General features: G+C 36.4%; 2 protein-coding genes and 1 long non-coding RNA gene across 9 annotated transcripts; 2 read left to right on the forward strand and 1 right to left on the reverse strand.

Moving 5' to 3' along the window:
- Positions 1–2560: 2560 nt before the first annotated feature.
- Positions 2561–6728, forward strand: LOC114821464 (uncharacterized). 7 transcript variants are annotated; one of them, XR_011576213.1, is made up of 6 exons: positions 2561–2861; positions 3493–3579; positions 4229–4350; positions 5336–5439; positions 5612–5712; positions 6370–6728. XR_011576213.1 is itself a non-coding variant. In XM_070813863.1 (6 exons), exons 3-6 carry the CDS (start codon positions 4255–4257, stop codon positions 6503–6505), a joined length of 384 nt encoding a protein of 127 aa, XP_070669964.1. In that variant the 5' UTR covers positions 2584–2812; positions 3493–3579; positions 4229–4254; the 3' UTR covers positions 6506–6728. The 7 variants fall into 7 exon arrangements, 3 of the variants coding, with proteins under 3 accessions (XP_070669964.1, XP_070669963.1, XP_070669965.1); XR_011576214.1 differs by having other exon boundaries at positions 2584–2812; XM_070813863.1 differs by having other exon boundaries at positions 2584–2812; positions 4229–4297.
- Positions 6729–7239: 511 nt separating this feature from the next.
- On the forward strand, positions 7240–8897 carry LOC139192570 (uncharacterized). The gene is made up of 2 exons (XR_011576774.1): positions 7240–7789; positions 8465–8897. It is a non-coding gene; the product is annotated as an uncharacterized lncRNA (long non-coding RNA).
- A 1041-nt stretch (positions 8898–9938) lies between these two features.
- Positions 9939–17961, reverse strand: LOC103402193 (26S proteasome non-ATPase regulatory subunit 1 homolog A-like). Its single transcript, XM_008340928.4, has 13 exons — positions 17655–17961; positions 16816–16885; positions 16356–16461; positions 15954–16065; positions 15712–15880; positions 13997–14460; positions 13749–13884; positions 13403–13654; positions 13094–13314; positions 12685–12943; positions 12325–12557; positions 10816–11335; positions 9939–10595 (listed from the first exon to the last, which is right to left on the reverse strand). The coding sequence occupies exons 1-13, from the start codon at positions 17795–17797 to the stop codon at positions 10263–10265; spliced, it is 3018 nt and encodes a 1005-aa protein (XP_008339150.3). The 5' UTR covers positions 17798–17961; the 3' UTR covers positions 9939–10262.
- Positions 17962–18551: the final 590 nt, after the last annotated feature.

An 18551-nucleotide genomic window follows, 5' to 3' on the forward strand; every position in this document is an offset into this window, starting at 1 on the left:
TTCAAATAGTTCCAAACCATGGAACACCATCTTAACTTGTTTGAGTCATTCACTTACCATCTGACGGATGTGGTATACCTATCTAAGTGATTATTTGATCAGTCAATGATGAATTATGCCCTTGCGTGTTAAACTGTGAAGTCTTATTCTGAATTGCTAGAGTTACAGTTTATGTCGTTGACACGAATCTCACTAAGATTTCGGAAGAGCTTAAGAAAACTGCCTCACACTTGAAGATGGAATTTAAGATGAAGGATATTGGGAAAACTCGTTTATGCCTTGACCTGAAGTTCAAGCATTGTTCTGATGGTATTTTGGTCTACCAGTTGAACTACACTCCGAAGGTGTCACGTTTGAATATACCTTTGATCATCTATACGCTATATGCAAATGAGACCCTTGAAGAGGTTATGGAATCCAAAATTCCATATTTGAGTTCAACTTTGTGTTTCGTTGTACTTAGCTCATTGTATTTAGACAGAACATCTTATTCGTTGTTGATCTGTTGGTAAAGATGCAGCACCGTGCCTACACGCAACCACTTAATTGGTATTAAAGACGTCTCTAAAGGTACTACAAAGGCAAATCCCAACGCATCTCAAGCGGATCTAACCCCGTGATCCTCGAAATGATGCTTGCCTTGTTTGTTATGCTGACACATGTTACTTATCAAACCTGCACAAGGCAAAATCCCCGAATGGTTATGTCTTTACAGTTAGAGATATTGCAATATCTTGGAGGTCCACGATATGGCCTTAGTTGCGAAATCTTTGAATTGTTCCGAGACTCACCTTACTTCACTACACCACAAGTGAAACATGGTTAGGAGTTGTTGTTGAGCATATTCGAAGTACTTGCTATGTTTTCATCTATCATTGAGTTCGAACAACGTTTCATGAAGATTATGTCACATGTATCCACCCGACCAAGACATGATACATCAACGAAGTCAACGCTAAGACATATTGTGTCTACATCTACATTAGCAAAACATCAGGAGATTGAAGTCATGCAAGCCGATCTTAGACAACCTTGCCGACCTCTACACAACATCACTGCCGAAGTCAACCTTCCAGAAACTTGTCCGAGGAATTGGTATGCCTAATTATTCGTATGCAATGCTTATAGTTCTCATTTGGAAGTTATGTCAAACTTAGGGGAGTATCCAGAAGTATACTCACTTGATCTTAATGTACTTTTTTTTTATGATTATGAGCATTTTTCTCACTGGGTTTTTGCTACATAACTAGGTTTTAACGAGGCACCCATCCTGCACTGATTATACCCTTGTGAGCTATTCTACTTACGTCCAAAAGATGTATAGTTTTGACTTAATGCAACTTCTCACTTTTCTCCTTAGACTATGGATTTTCCCCCACCTTGGGTTTTACCATAGCGAGGTTTTGTGAGTTTTACCTTTTTATGCATTGTTCTGATGACTTCATCAATTGTACTTACTCCATCGTTGAAGATCTGATTCGCCATTTACTTGAGTATTTACACACTCAAGGGGGAATGTTGCAATCCTATTAGATTAGGAATGTGATTGTATAAATCCTAGTATATCTTGGAATATCTCTTATATTCCTATTAGGAATTGATTACCTATAAAAGTTGTAATCCTAAAAGGGTAAGGAATTAATCTTCTCTACTACTATAAATAATGGCACAATGGGGTGGAATAGAATACACCTCACAATTACACATCTCTCTCTCTCTACTATTACCGCACCCTCTCTCTTTATATGGCCTCCATAATTGTTTAGTAATTATGCCCACAACATAATTCACAATACAATTAGATTCTACTTGAAATTGTTGAGACGTGATATACAAAAGGTAAACAATATCTATCTTAATTAGATTCTATTTGAGATAATTTAGACGTCATATATAGAATGTGTACTATCTGACATTTCTCTATTAATTGGATGTCAAATAAAAAAAAAGAAGTTTCTTGAAAAAACATATATAAAATAAAATTTTAACAACTTGTTTTTTAATTTTTTTTTAAATTTTCCATTTTTCTTATCTCATATTAATATCGATAAATTTTTCATCCAAAATAACCATGCACAAGTCACATTACTTGCATTTATGGTTTATTACGGACCTTTTCAACTCCCTACAACCCTTTTCTCAAGTTATTTTGGGGCAAAATTTATTAGGCTTTTTCGTTAAAACCAAGAGGCACAACAAAAACTTGAGACACAAGATGGATAGATAATGTCATAAATCATCATGACTTAATTGAACACTTTTACTATCCTACATGACACTTAAATGAAGTACTTTTTGCTTACATGAACACCAGATTGATGTCGGACGACAAAATTCATTTATAGACACACACACACACTGTACATATACTAAAACCCAAACTCGGGTGGTACTGTTTTTCACTGTTCATGAACAGTGAAAAGACGGTAATGCCCTTCGTTGTTGCTGGTTCTCAATTTCAATTTTCTGTATTGCACAGTGAAATGACAATTTTACCCGTGTTGTGCACGTGTTGATCATCGCGTAATGGGAAGCAGGATGCAAAATCCGAAGCCAGCTCTCTCTCTCTCTTTCCCTCTTTCTCAAAGGTTCCTCAGTGCTCCATTTTTTGATAGCCTTCCTCAGCGTTTTTGTCCTCCCGCTCCACGCGTCTCTTCTCCTCTACTTTCGCGTTGTTTGGATTGTTCTTCGCTATCGTGTTCTGCCATTTTTTAACCCTTGGTGGCTTTTCTTTTGTTAATCTTTGTGTTCACAGGTGTGGAGCCATTTTGCAAGGGAAAAACCCATCGGCCGGTAAAGGTTATTTAGCTTGGTAGGTTGGGTTGTACGGATCTTCAGCTTGGTGAATGTAATTTCTCTTGGTGAGTTTTTTTGGTTTTTTTACTGTAGGTTTTTGGTTTTATTTTGTCTGATTTTAGATTTTACCAATGGGTTTCTTATTGAGAGATGTGTTTTCAAAATTTTGGGCTTTTGTTGTTGTCGTCAGTTTTTGGGTATGAGATTTCGATTCTGTTCCGTGTGTGGTTTAGTCATCTAGGAAAAGAACCAGGTTTCATGTATGGGTGTTCGCCAATCAAACAGAATTCAAATATAGACCACACTCATCCAATGAAATTTGATTGGAGGTTGGGTGAGTGTGGTCTATATTGTATGGATCCTTTGTATTTGAAGCAAGATTTTGATAAAATTTGAGTATTTTTTGCAAATGACTACTTTTGTGTGTTCCAGCACTCTATGCATATTTTTTAATAACGTACCAACAATTAGGTTTCCATATTCTTAATGACTTGCAAAGATGTGTTCCAATTAGTCTATGAACTTCACTATTGTAATCTTAATATATTTGTGTATATTAGTGCTTTTTGTTATGATTTAATGAGTTCGTGCTTTTTGTTGCTTAAGTAACATGAGAATATGTTTCTATTATCATGGATTACAATCGACTATCATTTTTACATGCTTCACATTCCTTTGTGCTTTTGTTTTCCCCAGTTTTCTCCCCTGTTGCCTGTACTCATGCAGTTCCAACTTTTCTACAAACTCGATACTGTGAAATGAACCTTTTTGGTCAATAAAACGGTATAATTTTTTCCCACTTTTGTGTATATTAGTGCTTTTTGTTATGATTTAATGAGTTTGTGCTTTTTGTTGCTTAAGTAACATGAGAATATGTTTCTATTACCAACTATGGATTACAATAGACTATCATTTTGACATGTTTGTGCCTATCCATGTGACTTTTTCAGTTGATTCAGCATGTTGTTATATATTATCTTCTTTCTTAGGTTCTTCAAGCATTTAGCTTCTTAGAATATCATTTTTCAGATGGTTCCCTTAACATGCTCTGCCTCAATTTTACAGAGCTCTTACATTAGTTTTATCTTACTCCTTTTTAACTCTTGACATGATTTCATCATGTTGGAAGAACCATTTTCAGAACGCATGTCGAGGGTCAACTAAAACTTAACAGATTTATATATTTACTATTAGCTAACTCTTAATTATGACGCCGTTAAAAAAATCAAGGATAAGTTGAATGATTTGAAAGAAACTAAAGTCGAATTAATATGAACCAACCATTCACTGCAAAATGATATATTTTTAGGTGTATTCACAATAAAAAGTACTATAATGACTGGTATATGTGGTTTATATTTTCTATACTTTTTTCTTATAATCTCTTATGCCTTGATCTAATTACTTTCTTGAATTCGATCTGTTTTTGTAGAAACTTGGTTCTAAGGCAAGTTGGAAATGCACAAAAGTTTGATCGCATCCTATAGAAGTACCAGAGAAGGTCATTTCCATTTCATGCAAAATCAGACTTCTTTCTACACACAAAAACAGTAGGTAAACACGCATTACCCTTATTTTGTTTATGATATAATTCTATTGTCTATAAATTTATTTCAATTTTTTTTTCCTCGCCAGAGATGCTTCCTTAATGACCAACATAGCAGAGAACAACTTTTAGTATTGCACTAAACAACATTTCCCGTTAATGTTCTTGGACAAAAAACAATTTGTGTTTTTTCGTATCCAAAGGACTTCATAATATTTTTAATAGACAAAATAGGTTTCTCTTTTGATATTTAAATTTGTTTAAAATTGTGTATAATTTTCATTAACATTGGTAACTCAGTTTTTCATTCAAACATTATTTATGGAAATTGAAATTACATAATCTTTTATATAGTTTTCAATTCCGCAGCAACGAGCGTGTACAAATTACCTATCCTCCAGTATATGTTTCCATCATGAGATCACCCAAAAGACAAAAACCACCTTCATTGTCAGTTCATTTCCATACAAGTTATCTTGGATTGTTATAGCATTTAGCCCATGCTTAATATGAAGGACTAGACTACACTTGAAGGATTAGGAAGGGCTATCCATAAGGGGTTGATGTCAAAGCGTATCCCTAATCTTATCCCCACTAATAAAAAAAAAGGTCGTACCCAGTGCACAAGGCTCCCGGTTTACGCAGGGTCTGGGAGAGGTGAATGTCGGCTAGCCTTACCCCCATTTATGGAGAGGCTGCTCCCAAGTCTCGAACCCGAGACCTTCCGCTCATGGGCGAAGGCACTTGCCATCGCACCAAGTGCGACCTCTACTTATCCCCACTAATACGTTTAAAAATTGTAAGCAGACATATTGAAATTTATGTATATAAACTTTTTTTTTTTATATAAGAACAGATGTAATTTAGAATCATGCATGTGTCACCATCGTGGTAGTATATTATTGAACGACACTAAAGATTAATTATGAACTTAGACTATATGCCAGAAAAAAGTTGCTCATTACTTGCATATAATTTATTTTGTTTGTTCAGGGCAGAGCATGGTGGCATGTGCTTTGGGTGGGAGTTTGTACCGTAGGAGAAGCTGTCGTACATTCTTGAAGCAGAACATCGTGCGGAGAACATTCAGAGGATTGGTATGTATGTCTTTACCTCTTTTTAGATTAAATAAACCCTCTGTTTATAAAATTTATATTAGATATGGCTTTTGGCTTCATTATATATTTGTGAAACTAATCTCTGCAGTTTTTCAATTCATCTAGCGTATTTGTTATTTTGAATGACACTAAAATTATTTATGGGTTATAGGAACCATGGGTTAAGAAAATGGGTACAAATTCAGAGCTGCGTTCTTCTTCCCTCAAAATAAGAAGAAAACACTTCCTCAACACCATATTTTGGCACCTCAGGTATATTTGTGTTCTAAAGCCTTCATGTCTTGAGTACTTACGGTTTTGTACATTGCAAACTTTAGCGTATTGATCCAATTGGCTAGAATAGTATACTCAACCAATTTCATATCCTCTTGGCCAAAAGAGAGTATAATACTTGCCACTAAGAAAAATACTTCATATAAAAGCAATATGTTGTTGTGTGGCATGCTCTAATTAGGGATATTTTTCTGTTATAAGAAAATCATAAAGAGTCACATTTTTGTTTTTTAGCATTTGGTTAATGTTTCAATCGTAAACGTGATTACGCAATGAAAGCTGAGGACACACAAATGATACATTAAGTTTGGTATTTGTAAGTTACAAGCTCATGGAAAGTAAGGTTTTGTAATTGTCTAATGACATGGTCAAAAAGTTGTCCACCTTATGTTTACAATGGTTGTCAACGAACATTGTAGTCTCATTCCGTGGAAGAAATCTCAAAGTAAGATGTTAAATGTCTGAAATAAGCCTAATGTTGAAATTTATTTCCTTGTTTCATTTTTTTGTATGAAAAAAATATTTATTGTTGAAATTTTCTTGGTGCTTTGTTTTATAAAAGATTAAGCATGGGGATTATTTAGCTTTCATTGATTGGCATCAGTTTTTAAGTTTTGTCTCTGCTTTTGTTTGTAGGATCAACCTGGGAAAGAACAGAACAAAACAGAGCACAAGCATTATCAATTTATTTGCTGAAGTATTGCAGGCCTGCAGCTATCTGCACGACTCCAACGAGCCACACCAAGCTTACAACAGGTTTGCACACCTGTAAAGCTCCCTCTTCCTCTTTCCCTCCCTCCATTTTTTTTTTCTTACAAGTTTCATGTTAACATCAATTTCTACATCAATGAAATAGGAATAGCTAGATTTTGAACAACTATTTATATATATATATGTAGAGTTGTCAATAACTATTATATACATTTTATAAATACTTTGTACATATTTTGTATAAATACTTTTTACATATTTATTTACACAATGGTTACAACACATTTAATTCCTCATTGTAACACATACGCTTATCATCAAGTTGACATTCCCGGGACATCGCGCAGGCTAAATTTCTAGTATATATCTAGAATGGTATAATTTTCATTAAGAAATATTCTTATTTGTTCATATAAAATTTGTTAATAAATTTGTCATTCTTGACTATTGCAAGCAAAAAAAACAAACCATCCAAGTGCAGTCGGAAAAATAAAATTAATATTTAAACTTAGGATAAATATCAGTTTACTATTTTCAAGTTTCGTGATTTTCAACCTTTAGTATAGAAAGTTTTTTTCTTCTCAAAGTCATACATAAAGTGTTAATTTTGAGATAGTCTCATACATCCATTAGTATAACTGGTAAATTTTCCGTTAACTGATGACGTGACACTCATATGGATAATAACTGGACGACACGTGTCATTAAGGATCCACGTGGAAATTAAAAAAAATTTAAAAAATAAAAGTTTGGTCGTTTTATCCCTCCCCGACCTTCCCTTCCTCCCTTATCCCTCCATTCTCTCCTCTGCACTAACCCACCAAACCCTCCTCTCCTCTCCTCTTCAACTCATTCTTTCTGTCTTTTTGTTTCGCTTCACTCCCTACCAGTACACATCTCCTCGCTGGCCATCTGCAATCTCAAGCAGCTTATCTCATAGATTTCTTCCCCATTTGATTTTCTTCTATATTTTTGGGATTTTAATCCCCAAATAAATGGTGCCGTAGCTTATCTTCCACAACCAGTAATCCCAATTTTTCTGCTCAAGAAACAAAATCTACTGATTACACGGGATTCAGTTTCCTTCCTTCTCTCCGATCCCAGAATCGGATTCCGCAGCCGTGAAACCGCAGCTGAATCTTTCTCTGCGTTGGTCCGTCGGATTTGGTCAAAAATGCAGGTCGGTATCGAGACCCATTAAAGCTCTGATCCTTTCCGCTCCTATTTGTTTCTCGTTGGTCCGTAGGATTTGCGCTCAATCCTAGAAAAGCTCCGCCGCAAACCGCCGTAAAGATCAGATATTTAGCTGCCCTTGTTAAAATCTCCACCTTGGTTCTTGATCTTGGTACTGAATCTACTGTTTTCTTTCTCCTTTTTTTGTTCTGAATTTTGATAGTGTGATAATCTCGCTGCTCAAATTTGGCCGTTTGGAGAAGAAAGGGGAGAAAAAGATTCTTAGGTTGCTTTTAATTTCGATTTATTTCCTTCGTGTTAAATGGGTTTACGGCGAAGAATCTAGGTTTTAATTTCTTTTGAGCTGAAAAGATTCGAAAGCCAAGCCCTTTGAGTCTCTGAGGGAGCTTCTTTTACAAGGATTCCAAAAGGAAAAGCAAAATCAGAAGAATTGCAACGGTTGGAACCTTCAAAGTCGCTTTATAGAAAACACATTCTCTTCTCTGAGCCCAAATCATTCTTTCCCTTTACCAAGTATCCTTTGCTTCTATTAATTGGAGCTATAATGGATTTACGAGCCAAAAGCCAGAGGTTTTGAAGCTTGAATTTGCATAAATTATAGCACATTTTCAGTTACCATTCTTTGGATCCGAAATGTTATAAATAGGAAGTCTTTTGGGTGCATATTGTCGTCTGGGAATTGGGTTTCTACCAAGTTGGTTTTGAGTGGCATTGTGCTGAGTTTCAAGATTTCAAAGCATCGATGGGGTTCTTCGAAGTTTCACGATGTTGTTCATTGTGATATGTTTTTTTTCCCGGCTGCCTGATGTTTCTGAACAATCCTCAGGAGGCTCAACACGCGGGCTTGATGGGCTTCTTTGCGATGGGTGGAGTCGAAGATGGAGGGGAAGGGTGGATGTATGAGGAGTCGAAGAGGAGAGGAGAGGAGGATTTGGTGGGTTGGTGCAGAGCAGAGAATGGAGGGATAAGGGAGGAAGGGAAGGTCGGGGGAGGTAGAAGATGATATATCTTTTTTTCTATTTTTGAATTTTTAATTTCCACGTGGACTCCTTAATGACATGTGGCGCCAAATCATTGTCTACATAGGTACCACGTCATCAGTTAAAAGGGAGACTTAACAATCAGACTAACAGATGTATGAGATTGTCCCAAAATTAACACTTTAGGTATGATTCTAGGACGAAAAAAACTTTATGTACCAAATGTTGAAAATCACAAAACTTAAGGGTAGTAAACTGAGATTTACCCTAAACTTAAAAGGAGCCAAAAGTGTAGGAACTCATAACTCAATGGTAGTAAAATGTCAAATTATAAAATTCAAGGGCCAAAATGTTACTGACCCTAAATACATGGGTGCAAAGTGAAGCCGTTTAATATTTTGAGTCCATTGAGCAAAGAGAGAAAGAGTGCCCAATCTAACATTTCGTCAGTACAACAACAACAACAATGCCTTCTCTCATTATGTGGGATTGGCCGTATGTGAACCTTCTTTGATTTCCTCACTTTCCATTTGGTGTCCCTCACACGTTGGTGGTTAGAGAGAAGCTAAAATGCTTATGTAAATCCTCCGGCTTCCGAAAGCGTGGATTACCGTGACTAAGTTACCAGCTGATCTTTTTATTTTTTTATAAAGAATAAATAAATAAAGATAAAGAGTCCATAATACAATTATATTCTACTTGAAATGGTTGAGACGTGATTTACAAAATGTAAACAGCATCTATCTTTTTAATAAAGATAGAATCCACAATATAATTAGATTCTACTTAAGATAATTTAGACGTTAAATGCAGAATGTGTACTATCTAATATTTCTCCATTAAGTGGGTGCCAAATAAAAAAGGAAACAAGTTTCTTGAAAAGACATGTATGAAGTAAAATTTTAAGCAATGTGTATTTTAATTTTTTTTTTTATATTATCCATTTTTCTAATCTCACACTAATGTCGATCAATTTTTCATCCAAAATAACCATGCACAAGTCACATTACTTGCGTTTATGTTTTATTATGGACCTTTTCAACTCCCTACAACCCATTTCACAAGTTTTTTTGGGGTAAAATTTATTAGGCTTTCTCGTTAAAGTCTAGAGGCACAACAAACGCTCAAGACAAAAGATCGATACATGATGTCATAAATTGACACTTTTACACTTTGCAAGTGCATATGTAGCTATTATATATAACGACAAGGGTACAATTTTCATTACGAAAAATTCTTATTTGTTCATGTAAAAATAAACCAACATAGTGCTAAGTTGGAAAAGTAAAATTAATGTTTAAACTTAAGAGAGGCCAAAAGTGTAGGAACTCATAACTCAATGGCAGTAAAATGTCAAATTATAAAAGTCAAGGACCAAAATGTTACTGACCCTATATAGATGGGTGCAAAGTGAAACCCTTTAATATTTTAAGACTCCGTAGAGCAAAGAGAAAGAAAGCGAGTGCCAAATCTAACATTTGGTCACAGTACAACAACAACAACAAAACCTTATTCCATTAAATAGGGTTGGCCTTATGAATCCTAAAACCCCATTGCGCTTGACTTTGCATCAAAGTCTTCCGTTAGCACCAAGAGGGGAAAATACTCGACTCAACCTTGTATATAACACGCTTTTTGCCTCCTTCATTGATTAGAAGTGTATTCAAAAGGCTGAGGTGGCTGAGGTTCCTCATCAACAGCCATGGTCGATGCAGAATCCTGCTGTCCGGTTGCTGATACACCACCAGCTGCAGATGCTGTAGAAGACGGAGTGTCGGTAAGTGAAAGCACCTCGGGCTCAGTAGGTCGCAGGTCTCTCAAGAGAACAAACCCCGAAGGTGCTAACTTAATGGGCACGTATCTACTTTCTTCCAGAAATTTGATATATTTCTCCTGAGAAGGAACCACCCTAGCAGGGTTCGTTAAAATCTCAAAAGAAGGCTCAGGCTCTGATTTCTTTTCCGCTTGGCCATCAACCTGGCAAAAGGATGGATCAGAAACTAAAAGACAGTAAAGTACATGGATCTAATCATAGTTCATTTTCTTCCAATAGTAACCACTGTTTGTGTGTCCTGTGTATAGATAAGACAACTTGATGATTATGGAATATAAACCGAGCAACTTTCGGAAGAAACATAAACCGTAAACATTGAACTTTCTGAAATTGCGTAAGAGGAAGCGGTGAGACAGGACTTACCTGCATTGAATCCCCATCCTTCTCACTTGATTTTCCTTTCTCATTCTTTGCTCTGGAAGATGAAGCCTCCACCCCGGATAATTTTCCAGCATTTGCCTTCTGGTCTGCTTCTTTCTTGGCCTTAGCTTTGCTGGCCTTTGCTGATGTTGACAATACAGCAGTGGGGAGTTTTACAGCCGATGTGGCAGTTGGCACAGTGGTCGGTTTAGGATATTCAAACAGCGAAGGTTTTGCATGTGACATGAACTCAAACTTTGGCACTTTCAGGTCAGAGTTCAGTCCTATCAAAGCTGTTGGTGAGAATGCCAAGCTTATGAAATAAATGAGAGGATACCAATACCAATACTGGCTGAAAACAGCAAGGCCAACAACTGCGGTGACCTTATCATGTTTTGTCTTAGAAAGTAATCTTATGGTCACGTTCCTTCCACCAGCATCGAGAATTCCGGAGGCCAAGATTGCTCCCATTTTGCTCATGGTGTCCTCATGCTTATCAAGAATAATTCTCTCCAATTGCCGCCTATAGTTAAAAAACAGAACCAAAAATAAAACAAGTTAACTCGATTTTCTAAATTTCAGACATCATTGGAAGTAAATGATAACTATATTTTATCTATATATGACTCCATGTGGGACTCAACCAATGTTACGGTCCAATGTTCTGAACAGTCCACTTTCTTGGTCTCCATCAAAAGATCATCCTTACAACTAATCAGCCAAATCAAAATTTGTTTGACTATAGTATCATCACACAATGATTTCAATGTCTATCACAACTATTCATCTATTTATTTGATCAGTCAGATAACTTAATGACTTTCAATTTGGCCGACTTTTCGTAAAGATGATATTGGATGGAAACCTAAAGAGTAAATGGTTCTACTCATTAGACCACAATGTGGCTGGATCCCACAACGTTATCCCTAGAAATTGCTATAAAAGGAATCCCTCATATGAAGCTACCCCTATCGATAGACATATACATAAATATACAATCAGTCTTTCCAAGGATCAAATGATTAACAACTTCCAATTCGGATAAACTTTTGCCATGGAGATCTTTGAATGGGTATTCAATAGAAAGATGGTTCAGAATACTGAACTATAATGAAGGTTAAGCCCCACAAGCGATCCTCCTTTTTCTGCAAAGCTAAATCCCTCCTTCAAAGCTCCCTATGTGTGTGCATGTTTGGTATATGTATAGTTGTATACACGGTAGAAAGGGACCATAACCCACTTAAAAATTATCCATAAAATTGCAAAATTCAGCAAAATGGGAAACCATTTCACCATTTCATTATCATTGTGAGCATTGCAGCACATTATGGTTGCTCTTTATTTTGTCTAGATAGATCCTCATGATTTTCAATTTGGTTGGTTTTTCCTATGGTTGATCCTTGAAAAGAAAACCTAAGAAGTAGACAGTTAAGATCATTGGCTTGCACGAGATGTGTGTGTTTAGAGAGAGAGAGAGAGAGAGAGAGAGTTTGCAAAATACAATAACAGTACCTGAAAACTCCTACACGAGAATCACTGGCTTCACTAATCTGGACCATGACCATAGCCATTGCAATGAGAGCACCTTGGCGCACAAAATCAACAACATCTGAAGTCAGAGGCTCTAGCAAAGATATGGCCTCACTCAAGCCAGTACCAGCACAGGAAATGCCTACTGCAAGAGCAGCACCATAACGAACATGCGGGTTGTAAGACTCAGATAGCAGGGAGACAATTCTTGGCGTCTGCAGTTTGTGCAATTTTGGAGATTCAAAGGCATCATAAGCAAACAAAAAAATAAAATAAAATAGGGCAGCAGCATCAAATTGATTTGGACAGAGCATAGCAATGGACAAATAAGACAGTACCAACCTGCTCTGGCTCAGAGTACAACACAAACCCAAGTGCTAGAACAGCAGTCCTCCTAACATCATCACTCACATCAGACACAGCAAAATGCAGCAGCTGACGAATGGCTTTGTTGTTTGCTGTCCCACTGTAGGCCAATGCCAAAGCATACATACCACCATAACGTAGTATAGGATCTTGATCCCTTGTCATCTGCTCAATTAGTGTGTCTGCTTCTTCTTCTCTTCCATATACTGTCAAGGCAATTCCCAATGCTAACCCCCTGTAACACACTATACAGTTAGTAAAGACCTTAAGCGTATTATACCTACCACAGATCACAAATTAGCATACTTTGCTCGATAAAATAGTATAGTTATAAGTAAAAGAATGCCGAGAGGAAACAATAAAAAGATAAAGCAATTCTCTATACCTGATGATCTTTTCATGTTGTGTCTCATGTGCATAAACAAGCATCTCACTAGCCTTCTCACTTGCAGTTCCAACCATAAGCAAACCCATACTAATCCCAGCAGCTTCACCTGCAACAGCACTGTCAGTATACAGCACATTTTTAATGTCATCATAGATCTCTTCGTCAGCAGTTCCTAAAGCTGATAAGCCAAGACCTAAGCATGCACCATGTTGAATAACCTGCATCAATAGATCTCCCATTAGAAAATTTTGGCAATATACCAAATATGCACAAAAAGATATCATCGCTGATTTACAAAGTACACACCTCTACATTGGTACTACGTAGGCTATCACGGAGGAATTCTTTGATGCCCTCGCCATGGTTGGCATGAATAAGACCCAAAGCATACAGAGCACCGCCTTCTGAGTACGGACTGCCACCGCCACCACCAGCACCACCCTGAGGCAAGTAAGGTGCCATCAGAGATCTTCCTTGCTGCAAGTGGCCTCTGTGAATAACACCTAACCCTGCTGTTGCACTGAATTTTGCCCAATTTGTGGCTCTGCTCAACCAGTCCTGACAATTTAAATTGTTATTGTCAATATTGATAACAAAGAAATATGCCAATGGAGACGGTGGTCAAATGAAAAACTTAGGAGATGTGCTTTACCAGATTCTCTCTAAGAAATGTGTCCACAGTCGTTCCAGCATGCATAATTGCATTAGCATAAATGGTTGCACTATGGCATACACTATTTCTCATCTCAACAGACTGCTTTATTGTCTTCAGAATAAGAAGATCGGACCTATATGCAAATTTCAAAACAGTCAAAACACTTTTCCACCACTCAATTCAGAAGAAACAGAAGTTCTGATGATTGCATTAAAAAACAATAGGGAAGAAAACAGAAGCCTCACTTGTTATGACTGTACAAAAATTGTAGAGTCAACTGTATTGAAGTCTCGCCAGACAAAATTCCTTTAATTTTTGTTAGCCTCTCAGAATAGATCACTTCTTTCGGATCTTCGAGCACACTCACATTAGAAGTAGAACCTCCATCTGTCATTTGAACATCCTCAGCAGCAGAACTTTCATTTGTTGCAGCTTCACTGGCTTCTGGCTGCGCAGCTTCTGATGGCTGAGGCTTGGGAGGTGAGAGGCCATTTCTTACACTTAAGAGAAAAGCTTGGTGTTCATTCTCTATGAGATCAAAGGCTACTTGATATGCCAAGAGCGCATCGTCCTTGTTTTCAGAACGCAGAAGCTTTTCCAATATGCTTGCAACACCTTCAGGTTCATCTAAGAACATGAGACACTGACAAATGCTCAAATAATCTGGAGAAGGCAGTTTCTGATACACATTTACCAGAAGACGAAGTACCTGTCCCAAAGAACCAAAGGAGAAACAAAAGTCTCACACTCCAGAAGAACATTTGTAAATGCATGACTTGATTCAAATAACCAACATCTGTGAATGCATGACTTGATACAAATAATCAACATAGCAGAAAGCATTGAGGGGTAAAGGATTGGGTGCTTTTCCCTATCAAAGGATTATAGAACAAATCAACAAATCACATTTTTACCGCTAAACTATAGCCACTACAATCTAATTAATGTATATAAATGAACCTTTTGTCGAACAAGAAAATTGGCCATAATGAAGAGATAGGATCATCAGATAATCATGAAAATTAGAGCGTTAACATGTTGTATCAGAGACCCCAATGAGATTAGGAAAAGAAATAGAATCCTTTGAATTTATATAACTAAATAACAAGTGTTTCTTGCCAGAGGTTTTTGACCTAGACATTTCGACATCACTACTCAAGCCATAACATGCATGTATTGTGTTTTAATTAACTCCACATCATTTAAACGTAATATTATATGAAATACAAAATTATTATGGAACAGAAATCTAAACTACATCGTGAACGTGCAAACACATGTTAAATCTATGCAATGTATTGTACTATCCATGCACACCTTTGTTATACATGTATCATGCATCTTTTCTTTAAACACTGCATTTCTGTGCACTTCTCAAGAGAATAAAAAATACATATACTTTTAAAGAGAACAATATAATAAGACACAAGCCTCTTGCCACACTCATATGCGTGTGGCAATTAGCTCTTTTATAACTAAATTTTTTTTTGAACAAAAAAGTTTAAATTTATAATTTGTGTAATTTAAAAGAATTAGACAAATATAAAACAATTCAAAAAAGTCAGTAACCACCCACAATGTGTGGAGTGTGTAACTTATTTTAAAATTTTAATTCAAATTTTTTTCAATTCAAAATGTTATATGATTACTATTTTGTCCTTGATAATTAAATTCTCATTTTGTGAATGTCTGATGGCAACTTTTGGTATTATGAATATTTCACCAAATTACCCTTCTCCCATTATACATAGAGATGATACTTTCCAGTTTAAACAAATCTACCGTGTTATATACATATATAGCCTCAAGAATCAACAAAAGGTAAATGCTTCTACTATCCTTATATCAACGTGTTTAACAAAATGTTAGCCAAAAAAGGAGATACGAAGTCACACATTTTCATGTTATCAAAAGAATCATATGAATCTAAAAGTTACAAGCCAACAAGGTATCATCTTACCTCACGTCTATATTCTCTAAGATTAACAAAGGAATGAGAGACATTTATGCAATATGACAAAGTTCCATGCACATTATCACTTTTTGTGATTGCTTCCTCAAGTATATCCAATCTTCGGCATTCAATTGCAATCCCCATAGCCTGGTGGTACTTTCCATCCACGATACACCTAAAGGGGAAAACAGGTAAGAAAACCAAAGGTACTGAAGTACTGTATTTAAAGACACTAGAGGCCCGCATACTTATTCAGCATTCTCTCTACAATTGCCTCCAATCTAGGATCCACATTTGCTGCTTCAGCACTTGATTCTGCTGCCTTAGACTTAAGACTGGCATATTCGTCTATAGCTTTAGCTGAAGAGGAGCAAACAACCAAATATGTCATGTAAATAAATTGTGGTTGTGTATCCTCAAAATTCCATACAAATCCACTTCTAACAATACTAAATCGGAGATGATGTTCTACTAGATCACGAAGCAAAGTTGATTATCTAGTTTGAGATATCTTAAACCTGCTTGCATTGTCCTTTCACAGTTTTCTAACCCTCAAAGTACATCATAGATTCTACTCATCACAGTCCTCGCTTACAAAGTGAAGTCAGTTTTAATACCTTAGAGTATCATACTTACAAAAATATGCTTACCTAGAAGAGTATGGACATAATCAGAATCCTCTGACACATCAAATAACGAACTAGCTCCAAGGGCATAGGAGAGTGAATCATTAAGTTCACCCAAATAATAGAAAACCTGGAGTGAGGAAAAAATCATGCAAACAAAAGATTGAAGTAGTTAAGCTTACATTCCAGAAGAAAATAGGAAATTTTGCACCCACAAATGAAAAAGAGACACACAAACTTCAAATTTAACCTGTCAGATTTGCATGCAAATACTTAGTATTACGAATTCATTGATGTTTTTCAAGAATTTCTTGGCTGTTCGAAGGAAAAAATGCAACCTTACAAAATTCAGCCAACAGGGCCCAGGTTGCCAATAGATTTTCCCAACCTTATTTGTGTGCAAAATTGCAACCAAATTGATTGATTGAAAAATCACTTTCGAACTGCCACACTAATTCCAAAAGGTAGGCTGCACAGTTTTTACCTTTGACACAAGCAATGCCGCCAGTTGTCTTTGATGTTGATCAAACTCTTCATCTTCATACAAACTTTCTCTGAGAAACAATAAGACATCCTTATAAGTATTTTGTTGGCTCGTATATTACTATTCATGAACCTAGTCTGATTATTCCAAGAATATATCTCAATGCCTCCAAAAAAAATTCCAGGAGCCATTGACTGATCAAGATTATGGAGGGAGAAAGAATCAAATAAGGAAACCCCTGCCACTGCCAGGGGCACTGACTGGACACTGGCAACGAGGAGCAAGTAATATTCTTCCTCAGTTCCTCTTAAGTATCTAGAAAATCAAAGTTTTCGAAAATAACGCAGAAAAACTTAGTTGCATTTCTCCATCTCCGTTGTAATATCAATCCAAAGTCTTATTTCTCAACACTGCCTTAAAAGTGCAATTCAACTGCCCAACGCCGAATTGAAGACAATGGAAACCCCATTATCTGCTTCCATAGCCTACTCCGCCTAAACCATGATCTCAATTACTCCATCCTACACAACGCTCACTCTTCCACCACCACCCACAAAACAATTGCAATCCAACACATAAATCCAATTCCGTTCTCATTAAAATAATCCTAATTTCATAACCGGCACTAAGAATTGAAACCCTTATCCCATTCGCACAAAATCGAAAACAAAAACAAATTATTCGAGTTCACACGTCCTTTCAACTACTCAATACTCCAAAATACATACACACACAAAAATTCGAACAATTCTTCTCAGAACAAGCGAAACACTAACCCTAAATCACAAGCATTCTGAAAAAATAAATAAATAAATAAATGTGTGTGAGAGAGAGAGTACATGACGGGGACGCTGGTGGAGATCTCGGGCCAAAAGTTGTCGACCAATTTGTTGAGGTTGGACAAAGCGTGGAGCTTGAGCAAAGGATGGGACTCGTTCAGCATCGCTAGTAGCCCACCGGCCGAGCTCACCAGAGTCGCCATAGCTACACCACCGTACACCGATTAACGCAATTTCCGATGAGGTTCCCTGCGATTGGGGTTTTGCCAGACGCAGATTCGAAACCAACACTTGAATAATAAGGACACAGAGTGCGGGCTTACTTCGTTTTCTTTTTGTTTTTATGAAATCATTATGAACCCCTGTATGATTTTTTTTGTTACATTTAAACCCTCAAAAAGTTAAATAAATAAAAAAATAAAAAAACACTGGCATGACAGAGAGGATGTTGTAGGAAGTAGCTTATGTAACTAGACTGATTGAAAATTTTCAAGAACTCAGTCGTAACAAAAATATGTGTAAAAAACGTATCTTCATATCCTAATTTATATTTGAATACACAGTCAATGAAGATTAAATGTTGATAACATATAAATAAAATATCGATGACATAATGAATAAAAATTAACGAAATAACGATCAAATATTAATAATATAATTGTTGGTGCCATAATTCCTCCTGCGTTTGTGGTAAACTTTGTGATCGAAGGGACTGTGCCATAAAGGGGTTAAATATATGTTAAGTTCTTTTTTATGCCTTAGTGACAAGGACTTTATATTTTCTTTATGTTAATGCCAGGAACCAAAAACTGATTAGAACTCTATGTCAGTTTGCATTTTTATGTAAAGAGAACGATAGAAAGCAAGACAAACAGATAGAAAAGTGAAAAACTGAATGTAAGGGCAATGTCAAAGCTTGTCAAATGTTAATCGAAAGAACAATAACTTGCACAAAAT

This window comes from Malus domestica, chromosome 15 (genome assembly GCF_042453785.1).
Source record: "Malus domestica chromosome 15, GDT2T_hap1".
Classification (NCBI taxonomy): domain Eukaryota; kingdom Viridiplantae; phylum Streptophyta; class Magnoliopsida; order Rosales; family Rosaceae; genus Malus; species Malus domestica.

Excerpts from the sequence above, each read along its gene's own strand:
- LOC114821464 (XM_070813863.1), top strand. The coding sequence starts at position 4,255 with ATGCACAAAAGTTTGATCGCATCCTATAGAAGTACCAGAGAAG. Across the intron at positions 4,298-5,335 it reads CTATAGAAGTACCAGAGAAG|GGCAGAGCATGGTGGCATGT; the intron begins GTCATTTCCATT and ends TTGTTTGTTCAG. Across the intron at positions 5,440-5,611 it reads GGAGAACATTCAGAGGATTG|GAACCATGGGTTAAGAAAAT; the intron begins GTATGTATGTCT and ends TATGGGTTATAG.
- LOC103402193 (XM_008340928.4), bottom strand. The coding sequence starts at position 17,797 with ATGGCGACTCTGGTGAGCTCGGCCGGTGGGCTACTAGCGATGCTGAAC. Across the intron at positions 12,944-13,093 it reads CAACATGAAAAGATCATCAG|GGGGTTAGCATTGGGAATTG; the intron begins GTATAGAGAATT and ends AGTGTGTTACAG. Across the intron at positions 12,558-12,684 it reads TGTACTCTGAGCCAGAGCAG|ACGCCAAGAATTGTCTCCCT; the intron begins GTTGGTACTGTC and ends CACAAACTGCAG.